Here is a 22,546-nt window from a genome sequence, read left to right on the forward strand (position 1 = left end):
CGGTAGCAGTTAGTTTCAATAGATCGGCTTTTAATTGGATTAACTCGAATAGGTGGACACGGTTTGGGCCGCTCCTATTGTAACGTCAATTATTACCTTCTATCGCGTACAATGCACCAGGTCGAGCGCTATCCGTTCAATGTTGCGTTTCTAATACACGAATGTGCACTCTGTTTCATTTCACTTCACTTCGTTGCAATCGATGAGTATGTCTCCCATTCCTGTGTGGGGCAATACGGTCAAGTGAATTGTTGTGGTTAACGGTGGCTGGTCCGATTGGTATGGTCAATTCTCTCGAATTGTCTCTCCTGTTGGAAATTAAAATGGACAATTTGGGAAAAGGAGATACAGTGAACTCTCTTTAGTTGTCCCTTAGCTTGTAAACCAAAATGGACACTATGGGTAGAGGATATACGATTATTCGAGCCTTGCTGCTCGTTTTCCTAGTTGTTGACAATCGGCGACTATAAAAATCGTATTTACTCTCCCCAAATTGTCCATTCCTGTTTACAAGCTAAAGGGCAATTGAAGAGAATTTATCTATAATTATTCGTACCCTGCGATTCGTTTTTGTAGTCATCGAATTATCAATTATAAGAACGAGTCGCGGGGTTCCGATGAATGTATCTCCTCTTCCAAAATTGTCTATTTTTTGTTTCCAAGCCATGGGACACTTTGGGAGAATTTATTGTATCCTTGTTTTCGTGTTAAACTGTCCTTCGTCAATTCTTTCATTTGTTCCGCACTCAACATATCTGTTCGCCATTTTGCACAAAATCCGGATATAGCGTTCGGTTTCGCTATCGGTTCTTGGTTTCGGAGGACGATGTTAGCATGGCTTGACTGTCTGTGATCTTTTAATGACGAGGAAAAACGTTTTAGTGACGAATCCACCAACCAGGAAGATCGGTTCGGTGGCAGACATAGACCCTCTAAACGAGTACTATGGATCGTTGACGCCCGCCACGAACAACAACCATGTCCCACAACATCAACCGCCGCCACCTCCACCCGCCAACGTCGGGGTAAGTTGTCAAACCTTCAGCAACGTTTATGTCAAACTGCGGATCTTTGTGCGAATTGAAAATCGTGTTCAGAAATAACAGGAGTGAAATAAAAATACATTTGTTGCTTTAATAGTTTAAATCTATGCAAAATAAGATATCATGAAATTCTACTAATGTTTTTATTATTCTCTGTTTGTTTTTGCCAATTTTTACAATAAATGCACTAAATCTGCGATCTATTAGGTCGAGTCATAAACAACTTCCAATACAGCTAGGTAGAATCTGTTCACTGGGACAAATTAGTTTTTGCTTTCACTAAATAGATAAATAGAATAAATAAATGTCTGACATAAAAACGAAAGTTATTTATAACTCGACCTAGTAGTTACCGTAAAAAAAGATTTGCTGGAATAGGATCGGTGAGCTAACGATCTCCGTTTTGCAGAGAGTGTACCGAGCGATGTACGACTACGAGGCCCAGGACCTTGACGAGGTGAGCTTCTGCGACGGCGATCTGATCGTGAACTGCACGGCCATCGACGAGGGCTGGATGACCGGTCTGGTGCAGCGCACGGGCCGCCACGGCATGCTGCCGGCGAACTACGTGGAGCCGGCTCAGATCTAGGAAGAGGAAGGAAGGAAGCATCATCCTTCGAGTGTTGCGTGTCCTCATCGTCTTCGTTCCCCCCCAGCGGTGGTCGGGGCACTCGACAACAAAAGAAGCAAACTCGAGCGAACGACGAAAGTGGCGCGAACCGTGCAGAGACGGACAGTGAACAGGGTGCACAGGGTGAAGGTTCTGCCAAGAGGAAGAGGCAACGACGGAAGCAACGTCGACCGGCGATTCATCGAATCTCTGCGATCAGAGTCGTTTCGAGACGCCAAGACGCGGAGATCTCTTCGCGTCTCTTGAGAAGAGATTCAGAAGCGAGAGATCATTCGCGCGGAATGATCCGGGCGAATCGAGATCAATCGTCGTTTAAATTCGTTTCTATTCGTCTTGATCCGCCTTGATCCGTCTCGACACGTCTCGTTCGTTGTTCTCGAAGAAAATCGTCGATCTTCCTTTCCCGGTAGAGAACTTCCGGCGGATCGAAGCTGTTTCGCGCTACAGCTCGGAGAACCGATCGCTTTCTCGTGCTCTGGGTAATTAAGAGTGCCTGTTCTCGCATTTACGTCGGCGACTGCGAAGCTATTCCACGTTTGGGACCAAATTCGATTCGCCTCGTCCACGAGGGAACACCTCGCAAGTGCCTTTTTCGCGAGCTATGCGAACCGAATGAAAAACCGAGGCACACCGAGCATCATCGTTTCGTGTAGCTTCTCTTAGCGAGCTTGTTGAGATCATTCCGTTGCTTCGAGGATTCCACTTTTTTTTTTAATTCTCCGTGATCATTTTCCGTTTCCCTTTTCGCGAGAGTGCGTTCTGTGCGATTGAAAGCAAGAATGATTCGCTGGGTTTGGCCCTTTTACAGTGTCCACTTCGTTTGTCGATCATTCAGAAGACTTCTATAATGGGAAATTTCAGACTCGATTGACTCGTCTCAAAATCGATTCCTCCGCGTTTTATGCAACATTGCACGCGATTCTTCGTACGTTGGAGTTTTGATACAAACGGTTTAATTGTTAGAGTGGCGACGTTTGCGTATGGTAGATAACTGTTTTTGATGTTTAGCTGTCGCACGTGGCCATTGTCTTGCGAACATTTTCAATTTTTCCGAACTAACGCGGCATTGTTAACACCGTTCAAAGAATTGCTATTTATCGAAATGAACGCATAATGTTCGAACGTCAATTTTTGTAGAAAATGCCGCGGGCTCTGAGAGCAAAACCGCCGCGCCGTTCGTTGTGATCCAGAAGGAAAGCATGTGCCTTATATACGTAGACTCCTGATTAGGAAGATCGCGTACGGCGATCCAGACGAGGATCGATCCGGATCGAACAAGGAAAGAAAGAGATTATCACGAGCAGAACGTTTGTTGAATGTATGGCCGCGAGTTGAACGATATCACCTCCTCCCCTCTACTTTCCCTTTAATTTCTTTTTTATATAGAACTATATTTTTTGAAAGTGAAATCTAGTTAGGTTAACGAGACGAAAAGTATGTTGTTGTTGATACATGATAGGTGTTTCGTTACTATTTGCCCGTTCGATGACGAACCACAGAGGAAAGTAACGACCGTTGGAAACCTTGATTACCGCTGTTCAGACTAATTAACGACATTAACCAGCATTTACCTAATAGCTGTTCAGTTTTATCACGCGAGGTACGCTTCTCTACGGCTTTCTAGAATCCTTTCGGCGCTGTATAGAGCTATTCAGAGCCGGTGTCCTGATTCACGGACACTTTCACTACGATTCTTTTGATTTTTAATGAGTAACATCGTTATATTTATTGCGAATCAAATTCTAGCGACTCTGGTTGGCTCGGTAAATATGTTAATCCGCTATCAGGCGATATTTTAAACTTTAAACAGAGAATACATAAGGTGAACGGGGTTCAGCAATTACGATAATTATTGTTAACACGGCGACAAATATTCTCGGCTGCATATTCTTGGTGGAGCGAATAAATCAAACTGTTGAGACCACATTTAGACAATATTTCTGAAATTTACATCATTGTTACTAAATATTACTAAATTGTTATTATCTAAAAGCGCAGAAAGCGAAACAAGTCGATCGCAAATCTGTTAGACACGCGTTTGCTGTTCCAAATCCGACGATAAACGCTTTACCAAGCATTGATGTCACCAGAGTTGCGGTCACGCTGACAGGTGACGCCATCTTGACGACGACGAACGAATATCTCTCATGGACCCCACCTGCAACAAAACTTCGCGTTTGCGCTTTCTTGAAATGAAACTAAAGAAACTGAATCAGTCTCAATAAATTAACATTAATATAAATCTCAACTAAACTATGCTAACACCAGAGATGCGAGGTCTCTCATATATTAAGAATCTTTTAAAGCGGACACGAGCATACGCTATAAATAAACTTTTATTAGTATCCTTTGATTCTACATACTGAAGAAGTCAATTGAAATACTTAATCTCGAATATTATTACGCCGAGATGAAAAGAAATCAAGGTGCAAAATCCTAATTAAGGACTCAGTCATTTAATTTTTCAAGAGGATTCCACACCTTGTATCAATCTGTAGAATATTGTTATTATAATATAAAACAGCGCCGGAAGGATTCGATCGCTTTTCGGAATATATTTCCGCATTAGAGCGATCTCCGCGATGGTCTCGATCTTCGTAGAATAGTTTTTTACCCGCGTAACGTCCAGTTGATGTACAGATAATAAATAATAAAGGATCAAGCAGCCTCTTCGGCAACGAGGAGCCTCGCGCCGCCATCGCGGAGATTCTTTCCTCTTGTTCCCCCTCTTTCCTTCCCACTTCGAAAATTTCGCCAGTCCGAGAAACGTATTATTCGCATTTCTTACCTGAGCCTAGGTGGTTAAGATGAAATCGCGTACGACGAGAGAAAGGATCGGATGGTCACAGCAATGTTATTTAGGCGTGCATTATGGGACCGTCGTTCGACACTTCGTGATACAAGCGAGGAGAGAGAGATTTATATGTATTCATATTTTTGGAAACGTGTTAGCGATACTTCCCCCCCCCTTTCTTTTTTGTAATTAATAGAGCGCCGACGAGACGGTCTACGGATTATGATTGAGAAACATACAGAAATATATATATAGATATATATATTAGTGTTGTTTAAAGCAGATAATATTATATTATGAAACGAGATCATAAACAATGAATATGTTATGTAATCGTGCCGACTAATTATTATTCCTACACGTTCCCTGAATCATTTCTACGATCGAGAAGAGTCGAGGAAAAGGTCTGCGTGCATCATTGGAGAATTATTTCTATGAACATTATTTCTGCGTGCTTTTTTAATTGCTTACGAGATCATAATTCTATGAAGAATTGTTGGTGATGTACATTTAGAAATATACAAATTCTTTATTCTGGTTATGTAGTGAATTAAATATCGTGATCTTTCTTAGAATTTGTCTATCTTTAATCCTTCTACAAATCTTGTCTCTGTTTCCAGACAATAGGTAATTTTTCTATCTGTTTCGACGAATAGACATTATTGTAGCAACTTACGTATAATAATTTTTAAGAATCGTGCAAGACATTATTTTTTCAATTTGTCAAGTCGTGCAGATGCGCGTAGACTTTATGGCAGACGGTGAAAAGCGAGAAACAGAAGCAGCACGATGGAAAGAATGCTCGCAGCGGAACAGAAACAGCAATTAACAGGGTCCAGCATCCAGGTATAAAAAATGCAGATTTATTGAAAGTGATATAAGTACAGTAGACGGGTTAAATTGTCGTATAAAACTGAAGTCGCAGCGATCGGTGCGCGTTTTAGACTCTAAGCAGGGTCCGCATGAAATAGATTTGGGCGAAGATCGAAGAACGAGTGTTCCTGTGCAGATCAGCTTCAGCGTAATTAGTCGTTATTAACAACTAAATAGCTGCAGGAACCATCGTGTCGCTTTCACCCGAATAAAATGCATTTAAGAGTCTCTTTAAAAATGATGCGTTAGCAATGCCCAATTCTGTTGCACAGCTTGCTGCAGTAATAATCGGCAATCCGATGTGTGCGATAAAATCGTGAACTCAGAGCATCCCGTTTAATTCGCCTAAATCCGTTTACAGTCGACAATTCGTCTAAAAATCAACGCCTCGATCGAAAGACTTTCCTAGTGCAACAGAATCTCAAGCTCGAATTTCAAAGTTTCAAAAACATAGAGTCTCGGCGACAAGAAGCAAGCGGTGGAACGACGGAACGTAATCGATGAGCAGCAACAGCGAACTTAAATGCTAAAACACGGCTGATATGATCGATGGATCGCGTTCCTCGATCGCACCGATAAGACCAAGCGATCTTTTCATCGAGGATCTCTCGGTGGATTTAAGAGACGATTTCTTGCAACGCTGCTAGACTACGGATCTTTATGCGAACTCCCATTTTCGTGCACTAATAGTTGAAGAACCATTTCGTCCGTCAACCAAGAAATTCTTATATCGCGAAATGATAATGCTACAAATTGTTGCCGATATTTACTTTGCACTTTATACAGATCTACAGGTGTCACATTCGCGTAAAGATCCGCAGACCGGCTGTCAGACATTCTTCGATTATCATTCCTAAATATTCGCTAATTGAAGAGTCTCGATTCGACGGTATCGACGTCGATTAACCCTTGCTCCCGGCGCTTGAAGGCTGCCGTGATTCCTTGGCACGAAGTAAAGCCGTTTTTTCAGGGCGAAATTGATGGCAGGTACGTGACGACATAGTACTGGTGCTGTGGCAAGCTATATACTGAACGATGAACTCGGTGACGAGCGTGAAACCGTGGGCGTTTAGGGATGAATCGCAACAGGGGTTGCCTACACAGCTTGTCCTTGACATTTGGATCAACTACGATGAATCGACTTAAACTGTATAAAGTGTATATTAGAAAAACTATGAACTTAAACTGTATAAAATGTATATTGGAGAAACTATGAACTTAAACTGTATAGAATGTATATTGGAGAAACTATGAATTTAAACTACCGTTTATAATCAAAACGTTATCGAATGTTTAATGAAAATGAGAAAGGAACATGTGTACAGATCGAGTACGTAATGAGCGAAGTCGAAGAGAAATATTGACAAGAGACAATTTGCCATTGTTAATGGTTCATATGATTTGCTTTAATGCGGATGGTAATTTATAATTGGAGTACGTTGTCTCGTAGTACAAGTCTTGATTGAAACCAGGGAAGAACGAAATTCTACTAATAAAAGCTACATCGATTTTGGAGACAGTTAAATATACAAGAAATTTGTCAGAAACTGCTGCTATCAGTTAGAGGTTTCGACACACGTTGCACGAACTAGGAAACACGAAATAATTCTAGAAGTTCTTGATACAGTCTTGATAAAAAAAAAACGGAAGGATCTCAGTCTAATTATCGAATTAATATCTAAATCAATTCTGAATACACTCAAGATACTGATTATAAAACGCTTCGAACAATCACACAATAGAAAACAACCGAAATAGCATCTAAACCACCCTTCGATTCAAAACTGTCATGGCTAAAAATCTTAATTACTTTTACGTTCGCAAACAGATCACTAAATATTTCGATCAGGATACAAAATCTAATAGTGTTCAAAATTGTGTTCCAATCTTGTCAGATCTAAAACTAAAATTGTCATGGAATGCTTAAAAATGCTTCAGATCTGAAGTCACATTTATGCGACCATCGAAACAAGCTCTTTCGAACTCGTTTAAACTAAACTTACAAACTCGTTTGAACTAAACCATCGAGAACCCAAAAGGGCGACACAAGAAATCAGGTATCAAGATTGGAAATGAAACTGTTAGGAAACACGAAGAAGACCTTCGGACCTAAATTCCTCCGTGGAATAAAAGTAGAAAAATTCGAGAGGTCGACGACCGATGTTCGACACTCTCGATGATCCATCTCGCTGTGTAGGTATCACGCAGAAGACGCCGGACGTCCTTTCGTCTCTCGTCTCGGGGATCAACGATATTTCATTATTTCTTTGTTTTTTTTTCCGTTAAATTTGTTGGGCGTCGTGCGTTGAAAGGTCCGCGTGCTGGCAGTGTCTCTTTTGTCGTAGCATGGTTCTTTCGTATGATATATCTTGTTTCTCCGTCCTCTTCTTTCTTTCTTGTTCTAGGTACTGAATACGCAATTATAGGTGTGTGTACGTGTGTTTACGCGTGTGTATGCACGTGTCTTATGTCCCCCGTTACGAGAATCAGCCTGGCTGCTAATATCCGGCCAGATCGGCGAACGTTTGGTCCATCTCGTCGGCGATCGCTTTGTACTTACAGCGCTCGTTTACCACCACATCTGAAACGGAAAAAGGATGGGAACTTGGCATTAGTTTGGACGGTGTTAATTGTTGCGTTAGTCGGGACTGGATCCTTCGAAATCGCAAGGATGTCAGGGACCGTACCAATAGCTAATGCATCGTTTAAGTAATTTGCTTAGTTCAATATATTAACAAATTATGGAAATCTATAATCATTTCATTAGCATAAATGTTTATCAAGTAAAGTGATCTTTCAATGGTCTAGTAAAAATATTGTTTATTAGACAAGTCAGTAAAGATTGTCAATATTTTTCAATCTTCTTATTACTAAATAACAGCGTTGATATAATGCACTATCTATTGGTACACTAAACAACACAATAATAAATGGTTTTTTACAGAAAATGATACCGTTTATGATCTACACGAGAAGGAAGAACCTAAGTCTTATTATTTAGGGCGCTTTAGATTGTTAAAGAGAGAGAGAGGTATTTAGATTAGATTAGTATAGGAGCAAAGGACTAGTTTTCGTCATTAGTAGAGCTGTATAATTAGTGAAACACCTTTTAATAATGACTAAAGTGATAGGTTTCTTACATTTCTATATTTACTTTTCCATAGGAAAATATTTATAAACCACAGTCTTACCGATTAGTGTTTTAGTAATCTTCAAAAATGAACCTTTTGCACTGCGAGCAATTCTTACAATTAGCAAAATTTTATTCAGAGCAATGAGAATCGAAAATGTTTGTACGTGTGTACTTTGATCTTTTTCAATAAGATAGATATAGTATCAAGTGCAAAGGGTTCAGATTCGACATGGGGAACGATTTGGCAAAAGCTTCTTAAGAACAACCACGTAATTCTTAGATCTTTTTATTGTGATACAATTCTTGGTTGATTGAACAATATCCGCAGGTGATAAATCTTTGGATAGAATAAAGATACCGTTTCTGGGCTGAATCTTTATTTGCCTGTGTTTGTCCGGTTACATTGATACGGCGACGGGTTTCAATATCCGCGCGGAAATCCCGCGAGCGGGTACTTACCGAACGCCTTTCTCAACGGAGGGTAGCGTTGTTGCGAAAGAAGAAAAATAACATAGAAAATACCGAGGAACGGATCCATAAAACCGTGACTCGGCCGCGTTGATTCCAGATCGATGGGAGCTGCGAGTCCGGTCAATTTAAAAAAGGGAAAACCAAAAACCAGAGTCGTGGTAGTCGGTGAGGAAATAAAAAATACAGAAGACCCGGATGAAGATCGCGCGACGTATTTTCCTGTTCTCTCTTTTCGGTAACGCGGCGTATTCTTTTTTCTGTTTCTCTTTTTCTTGGTTTGGTTACAATAACAAAGTTTACACGTAAGCGAGTTGGCACGGTAAAACGACCTAGATCGTATACGGTCGTGATTTGCGATGGCGGCCAACGATCCTCGACGGCCGATGGACACGTTCGATCGCCGACTATCGTTTAATTCTTCTCGATCAATTCGGTGAAAGTAAGGTCCAGGTCGTCGCAGATGTATTTGTACTTTTCTTTCTCGTGTACGAGCTCGTCTGCAAGGTAAAAACGTTCAAATTAGTCGATGAACCCGTCAGGTAACACGGCCCGGTGGTTCTTAAACTTAAGGTGTATCTGTGTCCTAGAAAATTCCCTTTATTCCTCCGTTATTATGTTAACTGGATCTCGTCGAGTATGAAAATGAATGCGAAAAATGCTGGGCTTCTTGTCTTTTTCGACGAAATAAAATAGACTCGAAAATCGTTCAAGTGATTCAACCCCTTGCCGTATAGCGTTCACCAAAGTTACAAATATAAAATAAAAGTAAATAAAATAAGTTACGAAAATATGTAGTTGCGCGAACTAGCAAGAGGTCTAAATTCGTCAAGAGATCATTGTTTCGCGAACGTTATACACGCTTTACGTACAAATTCCGAAGAAATTCGGCAAAAAAAATCGCAGAACATAAGACAAGAAATGAAAAAAGTTCGCGAAGATATAGCGAAAGAAATGTAGCCCATCGTATTTATAAATTCGAGGGTTATCAGCGATAAGGTGTCCCGCGGATAAGGCTGCCGCTAATTTTAGACTAGTCGGAGGATGAGTTTCGTTCGGTCGTTAGGCGGCATTTCTTTGTGTTAAAAAAGCAGTAGCAAGTAACTTACAGATTAAGATTGTTAAGAGCAAGCGAGACTGTGAAAAAAGTTATGATTTCGATAGTTTGATAGTTGGTTTGTTTTTATCGAAGCGTTAGAAGGGTTGCGGTTAGTTGGCTCGTTAGACGCCGTAGAGCTCCTGGAACGCCTGGTCCAAGCCGTCCCCGATCTCCTTGTATTTCTCCTTCTCAACCACCATCTCATCTGCAAGTATTCGCATGGTTATTCCAAAAGCGTTCGCACGACATCCTCTTTGGTTGTCTGCAACGGTTGTCCCGTGATCGTGCAGATCGAGAACTGTGGTATCGATTTTCGTAGCGTAAAAGTTAAACTGTTAAGTAAGCTCTGTTCGGATAAAGCGTTGCCTTGTGGACGGGAATCGGGAAGCGGTGAGGAACGTCCGTCAAAGTGGACCGGGGAACTAAAATGAATGATAATCGATGGAGGTGTCGACGTCTGTGAACGTTTCCTGAAAACTGTCCATCAAGTGATTAAAAATAACGAAAGATAATCGAAACATCCTAACGGATCTATCGATCTATAATCCGAGATGGTCGGTTAGATTAAATGCACATAGTATTCTCTAGACCGTTAATTATCTCTATTGTGTCCGGTAAACCGATTCCTCTACTCGGTAATTCGCTAACATCCATGTTGACCGACAGTAGCGCGAAGTCTACAATTATTCGTACAATCAGACTATGCTATTTGTCTGTTTCATGCGATGCTCTATGGAGTTCCGATTGCCTAATTGCCGATGTACATCGAGAGAAGCATAAAATGGAGAGCTGATTCTATCGGCTCCAGTTTCTTAAGGAAACTAGAACTCCCTGTAACACCTGAGAGAATACTCGAATACTTCAGCTTTTCTATTTTCGATTGAGAATCGTGTTGCAGCCGCGCGGACTTGGAACAACCATAGTGAAGCTCTGATAATTCCCTTTCTCGAGACCAATGTTCCAATGTTTCGCGCGCCAACCGAATTCAAGTAGAGCGAATTATATTGTATAAAAATTGTTCAATTATTATTTTCTGATCCAGATTCTACGGGCTCGGAACGGAAATAATTCCGGCGCTTAACAGTCTGTTATAACCGAACTCTTGCACCGGCTCGGCTAATTAGCCTTCCGATGGCCTCGAGAACAAAAATTATCCGCTTGTTTGCTGCTCCATGTCCCGCAACCCAGAACTTTTCCAGCATGGAAAGTAAAGTGGACAGCCAACTATCCATGTGAAAATAAAGATAACGAAGGATCGGTGAACGATATACCGGAAGCGGACGGAGTCATGCGAGGCGGGTAGGTGTTAATTCCCGGTCTAGGATAGCCAAGAGAAAGAACAAGCAACTTTACTCACCGTTGTTCCGTATCGATACGTACCACAGGCCAGTCTCCTCGGTGTTGTACAGGGCATGCAACAACTACACACGACTCTCTAACACAACGCAGCGGTGTTATACGCGTGGCAACGCGGTTTTGGCAGTCATATTTGTTAACGTTCGATAGAGGGCCGGTTCTTTCGAGGGGGGGTTGGTAGCAGGGGGGCGGGGATTAACGTTAGCTTGTTACAGCTGATGGAGAAAAGAAAACAACGCAACAACAAAAAAACAAAACGACACACTGATTTTTTCAAAATTAAAATATATATTATAAACAGTTTTATAATAATAGCAATATATATAATAATCATTATCATTACAATGATATTAGTGTTATTATCGTTCCATTCGTTTTTATTAATATTAAGTAAATTAATAAACTAAAACTGTCTCGTGAACTCAAGTATCTGCGTTTCCTCTGTTTATCTTTATTACTCTTTCCACTTACACCCTCTCTCTCTCTCTCGCTCTCTCTATATCTCTCACTCTCTCATAAACACATGCTCAAAAATTTTCTCACGCTCTCTCTCTCTTTCTCTCTCCCTGTCACACCCCCTCTTTCTCTCAGCCATTATTCTTCGGTGAAAAATCGGAATAACAAAAATCGTTATATTCGTTAACGGTATAGGACGCGTGGAGATAATCCTTTAATTATTGTGCTTTCTCTTCGATTCGGTCGTAATGCTTGCGGAGGACATGGCGCAGATCTGCCGCGGGCGTCTTTCGGAAGCCGTTCGATAGAAATCAACCGTATTCGACAAATGCGACATAAGTAAAAGAACCTGCGAAAGAATTGCACGCGTCGAAGGGTTTGCGGCAACGAGGTAGAAACACACACGCTTCCGTCCCATGAAAGATACGGGACACAATCGTGGAGGTACAACCGATTAGTCTTTTGGTCGACTAAAACACCTTTCTAACACCACCAATTATAACTCAAATTGTTTTAGAACTGGCTTACTGTCTCGATTGCGAATTCGTAGCTGTTTCAGACAGCGTCCGATTTTCAACCGGCTTCCGGCCGTTAAAGTAGAATTGCTCCTCGTTGCAGCAGCCTCTCCAACAATGAAAAACCGCGGCGCGGCGTACCTACTTGAAAAAGACACCCGCGGAGGTTACGCCGCGTGATAAATCGCGCCGACGAGGATCGTCGAGTGTTCCGAACCGCGCTTTCGGAACGGTCCGGGGGCAGTTTCCGCGCGCCTCGTCTCGCGAGCGACGAACAGGAGAGAAGAGTGTTCGTCGCGCCGCCGAGGAGAGATCGCGGGTCAACGGCGGCGACAATGGATCCGAATGAGTATGCGTCGCGGAATCGAAGTTGTGTGTTCGTCCCATCTATCTCCGTTCCTCTCGCGTTTTGTACGTCGATTCGTTCAGCCCGGTTTCTCTGTTTCGACGGCTGAACGCGCGCGAAATCGCGTTCCCCGCTCGATTACACCTAGAATAAATATGTACAGGCACGATTCTCGAACGTCGATTCGCTCGTCCGCCTCTCGGAGTCGATTGATTGTTAAATGCAGGCGCGCCGACGCGGCCAGGAATGTGTTCCGCGATCGCAGGTCCCCGATCGCGACTGATCGAGGCTGATCGGGGCGAGACGCTGTCGAGGCCGTCTGCCAAAGCGGTCCTCGTCTCGCTAAATGCAGAGCCAGCGCCTAAAACACGGGGTTCGAACCGGGCGCGGACGATTCTTCGCGAAACTGTGTCGAATGCGCGATGAGAATGTTTCTCGTGCGAGGTCTCGTCTTCGAGGTACAGTGAATTCTCCTAAAATGTCCCACGAAAATGGACAAAAATAGACAGTTTCGGTAAAGACGATACGATTATTCGAACCTGGTGGCTTGTATTTATATCACAACCTACCGGAAAATTCTTTTCTTTCTTAAGTTTAATTTAAAAAAAATTTTAATTAATTTTCCTTTTACCGCTTAAATTAAATATCATTCTTAAAATATATGTCTTAAATAAACACACGCATACTTATTGAAACTTGGAATGACATTATTTGAATTTTTCAGTAGATCTAATAGTTACCGACAATCGGCAACTACTAAAACGCGATAGAAGAATCGTATATATTCTCTTTCCAACCTGTCCATTCTTGTTTTTAAGCAGAGGGACAATTTAGAAGGCTAACTGTCCTTCGATCGCGATTTACCAAGGAGACGCGAACTCGTACGAACAAATTGATCGTTTCCCTACGGTTCCGACGTTGTTACTTCGGGAAGAATCGAACGGCGTGCTCGTTTTCCATCGAACCCCGTCTTCTGGAGCCCTCGTCCACTACAATTTAGAATAGAAATGTACAAAACTTCGTCGAAGAACGTCGCTGTCAGCGTTGCCAATGAATCTTATGGCTGCGGCGGGCTAACACGATTCAGCTAATCCCTAAATACATTATTCTACCGAAGCAATCGGATTATTCTCTACCTAGGAATGTTGGCAGTGAGTATAGTTACTCTCTCTTTTTTTTCTATAAAAAAATAAACGAAAAATGGAATAATGTCAACGATGAAAGAACGAGGAATCGTTCATGGAAGAAGAAAGAGCCACCCGCGAGCAGTGCGGGTTCCGTCGAGAAGAAATTCCTTCGCGGTAACGAAACAACGTAATATTCCTCGCAGTTCGAAGCCTCCGCTGGCTATCGGTGGAAGCTATCTCGAGTGTCGTTAATTACGAATCAGCCTCTGGAAGAATCGTTGAGACTGGCGAAGTAGGAATTTTCAGTTCCTTAAAAACTGGAATGTGAATCTTTACGCGTCTATGGAATGAAGAACTTGTTAAAATACCAGTGCCGGAAGTTGAACTCGTTTCTGATCTTTCCCCCATAATTATCGAGGTCTCGAAAATGCTATCGTGAGAAATTGCTCAGCGAAACTCCGGATTCAAGCTCGTTGTTCTAAAGAACAGTTTCAAGTGTTCTCGTTTGGCTACTCGCCGCAAGAAGTCTTGCAGTGATCGAAGGCAATATTTCCCCCGTAACTACGTTCGTAAAACGATGCAGAAGAGTAACGATTTCAACAAGGGACTCTTGGTCTGACAGCAAAAACGAATTCGGCGTCTCTTTCGAGTCTCCGTGTAGGAAACGTGCTGTACTTCGATCGACGATTCTTCCTTCGGAGTTCATCTCCCAGCCGTTTCGAAAACAGCGTCGGGGTCAGCTGGAAGCCACTGAAACCGCGGCGAAGCAGAAAACGAAGTTCCCGTACAATGGAAACCACTGTGCAGGCATGTGACAACAAATACCTGTCGGAGCCGCTCGGAAATTCCTTCTCGGCGATTGCACACGCTCCGATCGATCGTGTTCCAGCGTTTGCCAACGCTCGGCTCGCGAATCTCGCATCGGCATCGAGGGAACGTCGATTCGCGAAAAGAAAAACTCCACTGGTCGGACGTGTGTCGAACGCAGAAGAAAAAAAAAAGGGAAACGGTTCGAAAGCAAAGGGAAGAAGCAACCATTTTGTATATCCCTTTGACGGAACGCGCTCTGTTTCTCTTTCCGTTTATCTCTTGTCCCCGCGGCTTTATCCGTCGTTTCTCGATCCCGTCGTCGTCGTCGTCGTTCCAGCCTCGCTTTCGCACGCGCTCGCGTAAAAGCACACACACGCACGCAAAACACAGGCACACCCGCGCAACAGACACGCAGCAGGACACTTGCGAAAAACAGACACAGACGAGCATACACATGAAGAAGAAATGCGCAACCGGCTTGTTGCTGATACAATAAGAAAGGGAAGGGACGCGCGAGGCTAGCCTAAAAGGGACTGCGTGTGGTTTTGTCCGTCGAAGTTAATGGGGGATGATGTGCACCATACATACACACGGAAGCGCTCGCGCCGCGTAGCTCTTCTCGAATCTCTCGTTTCCTCCCTAACGGCGATTGCCGTGCCATTTATTTTACTTCGCCGCGATCCTTCCTCCAGCTCTACTTCTCTCTCTCTCTCTCTCTCTCTCTCTCTCTCTTACGAACGTCCCTCTCTTCCCGTTTACTTTTCTTCGTTAACCCTATCGTTCTCTCGCTCTTCTATTCCCCCGATCTTTCTCTCGCTCTCGTTCATTCTCTCTCTCGCTCGCTCAATGATTCGTGTGTGTGTTTTCTGTATCTCTGTTTTTTAGTCGTGTTTCTGTCCGCCCCGCGAAACACGATCTACATGTTCTGGATGTCATGCAGGGTGGCTTCCATCTCCTCCTGGAGCAATTTGTTTTTCTCTCTCTCGACGGTGAGGTCGTCTGGAAAGATTACTTGTTAGAGGAAAAGCGCACACACGCCAAGCCACGCTGGTTTCGATGCAAAAATCCACTCCGCGGGGTGGTTAGTCAATCAGGGGGCGGAGACGCACACGGCACGCGCTGTTTGCGTTGGTGGTTGCCAATATTGGATCGATTTGGTGGGAGGAACACTTTGTCACAGTCTGAACAGTCAGCGACTAGAATTTTTCTCGAACGGGAGTCGCAAGTAAATTGACTTTTTGGTCGTCGCAGTTAACTGGCAGCTATCACAGTCTACGGAAAAATTGTCAGGCTAATTCAACTGTCCGTTAGCCGCATAGTTCTTGTCGAAGTATGCGCGTTATCGATCGGACGTTGACAGTGATTCGACTGAAAATTTTTGTAGGCTAAGAACAATAGGTGCGTTTTAACTGTAGCGAACAATACGTTGATTTATTTGCAATGCTCGTTCGAAAGAGATTCCCAAAAATGTGCTCACTTTGTCAACTGTTACAGTTCTTTACTCCCTCGAGAATTGTTAGAGGACTCTTGGGATAGATTCTAATATGCTTTTTACTATCTTTGCAGACGACAACGATACTTAATCTGGTCATTGGCATCACCTTACAGTAAATGATATCTATTGTGAAATAATTTATAAGAAGTTTCTTACACGAACAAAAATAGAAAACTATTATATTTTCTGTTAACCTTCTCTTAATGCACACCTTTCCTTCTACCATTCGAAATTATAAAATGCATAAAGTATAAATATTTTAAATGCATAAAGAATCGCACTCGACTACAGAATAAATTACTAAAGAATTTCGAATAGTAATTCCGAATTTTGAATATCGTCTGTCGTCTACAATTCGAATAATTTGTCATCCAATTAATTGTAAGATAAATCCGCATCTGCCTATGAACTCGAGGTTCCTGATAATAAATGGTAGACGATCGTAGATGATTTTCTACCATGTTCATACTTTGCTCCCTTCAATTGATAGATTCTCAATTTGCAGTTCTCTCTCTCTTTTCGATCTTGATTGAAAAAATTCTACTGACAGGAGATCGGTCGTGTTTCTAATCTAGGTATTACAGAGCTAAGAAACGAGTAAAAACTGAAGAGAACCGTGTGATCGAGTTTCGGTAACGTAACGAGAAACGTATCGAACGTAATGCTGTCTGAATACGCACCTTCGAGCCTGTCGACCTCCTTCTGGAGTTTCTGCACGGATCTTTCCGCGAACTCAGCACGAGCTTCAGCCTGCAGCACAGAAAATGTATTAATACAGGTGTACAGTGGTCGCGGTACGATGTGATTTGTCGTCGATTTTAAAATTCTGTGCGTCTACGTCTACAAAGATGTTCTCATGCATACACGTTGCTAACATTTCGGGCTGCAGATCTTCACGCGATTTAATGCAATCGAATTTAGAGAGATTTGCCGCATGAAAAAAAGGCAAAAGAATCGTGAAACAAGAGCGAGGCAAATCTGCGCGTAGAAACTGCAGTCCGTTGATCGTTTACAGAACGTATTACGCATATGTAACTCAGAAATTATTAACAGTACAATGAGACTGAGATATGAACGAACAATGATTGATTCTTTTAAAATCGACGGAATCAGTATATGTTTTTTTTTAGAAAATTCTTATTAGTAAACTCTTTTTGATTATTTCGTTTAGTAAGGCTCACTCCATGCTTTGATTGTCTTTTTAGAAATGAACACGTTAGTCGATTGCACACGTTATACGATCATCTCGTCAACAAAACACTGTAACTGTACCTCGTAATCGCGAACTCGAACGAGATCAAAATCCTTCTATCCCCCGGCCGAGATTAAACATCTTCAACATTATGTACCAATTAAGAGAATTATGTACCCGCGTAATTATCTTTAATACGCATGCGTAATATGCGATAGTATCATGAATGAAACGTGAATGGTGTGCAAAATACGAGTGGAAACTACAAAAGTGGTGCATAGTCTTCGACTAAGCCGCGAACAATTGCAGCGACGTGAGAACTCGTCGGCTAAAACAACGAACGAATTTCGTCAGATAATAAACAATATGTATCGAGCGTTCGGACCGTTGGTTTTCTCAATATGTTCTTTTCGCGCCCCGCGGCTCAACTTCCGTTGCACTTACCTCCTTCAATTGACTATCCAGTATCTTCACCTGTCCCACGTAAATCTCCTCTCTTTGCGTCGCCTATTTTTAGTCAAGCGTAAAAAAAGAGAAAAAAACGAGCTCACGTTAGGATTACAAAAATGAAAAAAAAAAACATTAGGGTGGAGAGAAGAAGAGAGACATGTCGGTTAGAAAGGTAAGAGTGTAGTTTGTTTGTTTTTTTTTCTATGGGCGGGGTGAGTGTGATCAGGCTGTTAAACGATTCGTAAGTTCTCGCGACGACAAATCACACACTGGTCAGAGAAAACAGGGTGCAACAATAAACACTCTCTAAGGATCTGTACCTCCTTTAGGCGAGTGGTAAGGGTCTTAATTTGGTTCTTGTACTCCTCCTCGCGCTGGTTTGCCTATTGTACAGTAACGTGACCATTATTCATCTCGAAAACATCGATCGTCGAACCAATCGAGCGTGATTTCACATCTACGATTTTACATCTACTGGTTCTATATTGAACGAATCTACGAGATCTCTACGTTATATTCGGATACTCTACTCTTCATATCGGGTGTGCTATAATAATCCTTTGAATCTATAGATTTATGCTTGATCTCAATATAATTCAAAGAAATTTTCATGTATTTATTGAATGACCAGATAAAGGTAGATTCTAATTTTCCGATGGTGAATTATATGCAAGAGCAGAATGAGCTTTAAAATTCAATTTTTTACCAAAAATGTGACTAAGGCACACAGGATGCCACAAAGTCAGATATTCGCACTTTATCGACGGAAACATCGCATTTCTAACCGCGAGAAGCGCGGGGAAATTTTCATCCTTTAATTTTGTGATATTCTGCGCGGTAGAACTTCCGTCATTCGGTATATTATTAGAGGTGTACTCGTGGAAAGAATTCGTTAAAATTATGAGCAAATGTAATCCGTAAAATAGAATAGTTCGTAAAAATGACTGACAGAAATAATTTATAGGAAGAATTTATGGACGTAATTGTTGTAAAGATTTCGTATAGAAAATTGATAAAAAACAACTCGCGGTAATAATTTACAGAAAGAATACGGCAAAAATGATTCAGTTTCTATAATTAATACGTATGAAGAATAATTATGACGGAGGTTCAACGCGCTGAGGAAGATAGACATGTTACGGTCTTCCCGTGTATTTGTCGCGGTTCCGTCGAAAGTGAATTCGAAAGGAAGAGAAAGTGAATAGAATATTTTTGTACTGTAAATCGTCCGTGGCGCTTACCTTCTCCTCGGAGACCTCGAGGGATTTCAAGTTGTTGCCAACCACGCGCAGTTCCTCCTCAAGCTCGACGATTTTCCTGTAAAACGAGCCAACGGTTAGTGTCCTGATCTCGATCCGTCGACGCTGATCCTACCTGAGCGAGTTTTCTTTTTACGGGACGAACACTTGGCCCCGTTCCTTTCGTACGATCGTTCGGACCAATTTACAATAACCAATAACAATCGGTACTCGACATTTAAATTTCAACATTTGTTCGAACATTGAAGTTTTTCGCGACTGAGACTAACCGTCGAGCACACTTCGACCGTAGATGCGTCTAGCAATTAAAATAACTGCTTTGTAACTGTACAGGTAAGACTGGTACGATGATTCATCGGACTCTTCTGTACACTTGATTATTCAGGTTGCAACGATTAATCTAAATTGGTAGCTGATCAATTATGTGCAACAGGGAACATAGAAGAAATGCTAATGAATGAATTGCGGATTATATGCACTTTTTTACAAAAACTGCTCGATCAAAAATAGAACTTACGTATTAGAAAACAGAATATTTTACATTATATAGAGCTTATTAAAATTATTCAAAAGGCAATAGTTTTTTTTTCATTTTGCATACAAATCCACGGTCTACCGACGACTAATGCAATTTATGATTAAGTTTGAAATTTTAGTCAATCTAATATGCTACTATTTCGACCGATTTAAAATAGATGTTGCATTATGTCAAACTACGTTATTTAAAGAGAAAAATCATAGATTTCTTCTTCGAAACAAAGAAATAATTCGGCAAATCTTTCTTTTTTCCGGGGACCAGTGTTCGTCCGCGCTAGACAAGGATAAATTGGTGGAGGGACGATTATGGGAACAGCTCATGCACAAACTGAACCACCTACCCTTCCGACAGTTCCGCCTTCTCCTCGGCGCGCTCGAGATCTTGTTCCATCATGGCCAGCTTTCTGGCAACCTGTGATCAACAGCCACACGTGTCATGCGATAAAGAAGCAAAGGATTCGTAGGAAACTTAAAAACAAAAATCAAACAAGAAACATTACGAAAGAAAGAGAAATCGAACGTAAATGATATCGGTCTCATGCAAACGTGTCCTGAACTGCATCTCCGTGCTCCGCCTGTCCTTGATCCGCTCGGAACATCCTCGAGTCCGCGTTCTGAAAACCTGTTTGGCCATCCGAGAGAATGACTGAGAACGACTGCGTACTTCAATGAACTATTTCTATTCTCTTGGATGAGTGGCCAAAGGGATAACTCGCTTTAGATCCTCCATCAGATTAATCGTCGCGTATCAAACCAGCAATTTTAGAAATTCTTCCCCTTAGGGAACTGCTGGACTTCTAATTCATTAAATTCTTTCATATACCGAATTCTGAAAAATCGTGCGTCGTTGATCTAAATTTCCAACATTTAATTTCGCGTCCTTTTAATCTCGATCCATTTAATTTCTGATTCTTTTGGGTCTGGCAAGATTTCGAAGCAAACTTCCCTTTGTCCAGCAAAACACAAAACAACTTTCGCTAGGAACAATCGCAGTGTAAACTCTCATTAGCTAAAGATCTGGGATATTAATGTCGCAAAACAGAAAGTAACGTTATGAAACACCTAGGCGCGTGGGTACGTTAGGGGGTAAGAGTGTGCAGCTCGTCCTAAAGACGGGGGATGAGGTGCGATCAGCAAAACTCGAGGTCGGAAAACTCGCTTCGGCACTGTGGGGTTGTTGTGCATCGGGGTGTCCGGGATAAGGAACTCTCTTTGAAAATGATGCTTACGACTCTCCGGCCTCGGCACGTTCCTCGGCGCGTTCTAGATCGGCCTCAACCATGGCCAATTTACGGGCGACCTGTGTAAACGACACATACAGAAACGGTTCTCTCCACGTGATCGCGTGTTTCGTTTCTCCCGTCGGCCTATCCAGCCTCTTTCTCTAGCCGTGCTCTGCCGGTATCTGGGCCAAGATCGACGATCCCAGCCATCGGACCTCGCGGCTCGGATCGACGATTCCGCCTCGGAGTCGCTCCGCCGCTCGAGGAATCCGCGATCCTCGGAGACGTTTCCGCTCCTTATACGTCCGACCGCCGGACGACTCGAGTTTTTCCCGTCGGGACACCTTTATCGCGGTCGTGCTCCCAGATTCCTTAGTCACTTCGCGGAATTTCGGATGTGCTGGGATTTAGAGACAGGCGACAGGGGAAGCTGAAGGTGTGTCGAAAGTTGTGTGATTTTATTACAGGAATTACTACGTGGAACTGCTCTGATTACTCGAGAGTGGCCGCGAAGGTTGCTGGGAATAGAGGATGAACCGTGCGTGCGGCAGAGGTCGGTTGGAGATCTTGATCCCGATCTTCTCTGGGAAACGAACTTGAATTGTTCCGTGGAAACGCGAGTTGGCGATTCTGCATTCTATGGGATAATTAATTATATCGGCTGACTCAGAATAATTCGGCAAAGGAAAAAGTCTCTACGAATGTTTCAGATCGTCGAAGCTCAATGACGAAGTTCTAATAAATCTAGGAAGGATTTTACTCGAACTTGAAATTGCCACGGAGACCTCTTGCAACGAGGACAGTGTATAATTAGAGCGACAATTCTCATTTCCCACTAGTTGTTACAATAATACAAAATCCAGCGGAAAGCCGAAGGAACATTGCGGATAAGATAAGACTGCGGAACAATCGGTAATCTTTCGTTGGCAGAATAAACAAGGAGAGCAGTAAAACTCTGTTCGAGTTAAAAGCTCAAACATCATCGTACGATTCAATAAGAATGCGCGCGAGCTATGAATCACTATCGTCGCATCACCGCGAATCCGTGTCTCGAGAATTCCCCTTAAGAATCGACAAACTAGGCAAGTCCACGAGAATCGCAGTTTCTACCTTCGCTGTCGCGGGATCCGCCGCATTCCATCGCAAACATCTCCATCGGTGAACAGGCCCCTCGGGGTTAGGTCTGGGTTAGGTTAACAATACTCTTCGCGATGGGATCGCAAATATTGGACTAGAGGAGCCTGTACCCGCGAAACGAGCTTTGTCCGCTGTGTGAACAAGAGAGGAATGCGCGGCGGACGTGTCTACATTCGCGATAAAGGTTTGTAATGCTGGTGAAACTTGAATCCTAGGGTTATGGTCGTCGATTGCAGGAACCATGGAGGACGATTCTCCCGTTTGAAAGTGTACAATGGGGTAAGAAAATCGAACGATGCTGTGGATTTTGCGTCCAATGTTTTGATAAAGAGCAGTAATGTCTATGAAACTTGAAGACTGTTGTTATAGTCATACGTGAGGGTGGAGAACGGTCATAAGAAGATGATATATATAAAAACAGAATAGATCAAAATCGAAAGACAGAATGGAAAGGACGAAATGAAAGATCAAGTTTGAGAAACAAAATGGAAGAGCAAATTGAGAGGACAAAATGGAGAGACAATATGAGTGAACAAAATGGAGCCAAAAGGTGAGAGGATAAAATAGAAGGACAATATTAAAAAAAAGCAAAATTGTGAAAA

At 42.4% G+C, this 22,546-nt stretch overlaps 2 protein-coding genes across 22 annotated transcripts in view; one reads left to right on the forward strand and one right to left on the reverse strand.

The window, feature by feature from the left end:
• LOC144475723 (LIM and SH3 domain protein F42H10.3-like) overlaps positions 1-4,802 on the forward strand; it is a 49,188-nt gene extending 44,386 nt beyond the window's left edge. For both annotated transcript variants that reach the window (XM_078191908.1, XM_078191909.1), the window contains 2 exons: positions 883-1,025; positions 1,453-4,802. In XM_078191908.1, coding sequence (XP_078048034.1) covers positions 883-1,025; positions 1,453-1,632 — 323 coding nt within the window. In that variant the 3' untranslated portion in view covers positions 1,633-4,802. The remainder of the gene's footprint in view (positions 1-882; positions 1,026-1,452) is intronic.
• Positions 4,803-7,726: 2,924 nt separating this feature from the next.
• Tm1 (tropomyosin 1) overlaps positions 7,727-22,546 on the reverse strand; it is a 45,299-nt gene continuing 30,479 nt past the window's right edge. For 4 of the 20 annotated variants that reach the window (XM_078193160.1, XM_078193161.1, XM_078193151.1 and 1 more), the window contains 5 exons: positions 20,814-20,884; positions 19,030-19,105; positions 18,109-18,171; positions 16,827-16,896; positions 8,745-9,442 (listed from right to left, as the gene is read on the reverse strand). In XM_078193160.1, coding sequence (XP_078049286.1) covers positions 9,357-9,442; positions 16,827-16,896; positions 18,109-18,171; positions 19,030-19,105; positions 20,814-20,884 — 366 coding nt within the window. In that variant the 3' untranslated portion in view covers positions 8,745-9,356. Of the gene's footprint in view, positions 7,923-8,744; positions 9,443-11,662; positions 15,651-16,826; positions 16,897-17,782; positions 17,846-18,108; positions 18,172-19,029; positions 19,106-19,925; positions 19,997-20,813; positions 20,885-22,546 lie in introns of those variants that run through there. The other 16 variants (XM_078193164.1, XM_078193153.1, XM_078193170.1 and 13 more) reach the window with 9 other exon arrangements.

The sequence above is a fragment of the Augochlora pura genome, chromosome 10, assembly GCF_028453695.1.
Source record: "Augochlora pura isolate Apur16 chromosome 10, APUR_v2.2.1, whole genome shotgun sequence".
Lineage (NCBI taxonomy): Eukaryota > Metazoa > Arthropoda > Insecta > Hymenoptera > Halictidae > Augochlora > Augochlora pura.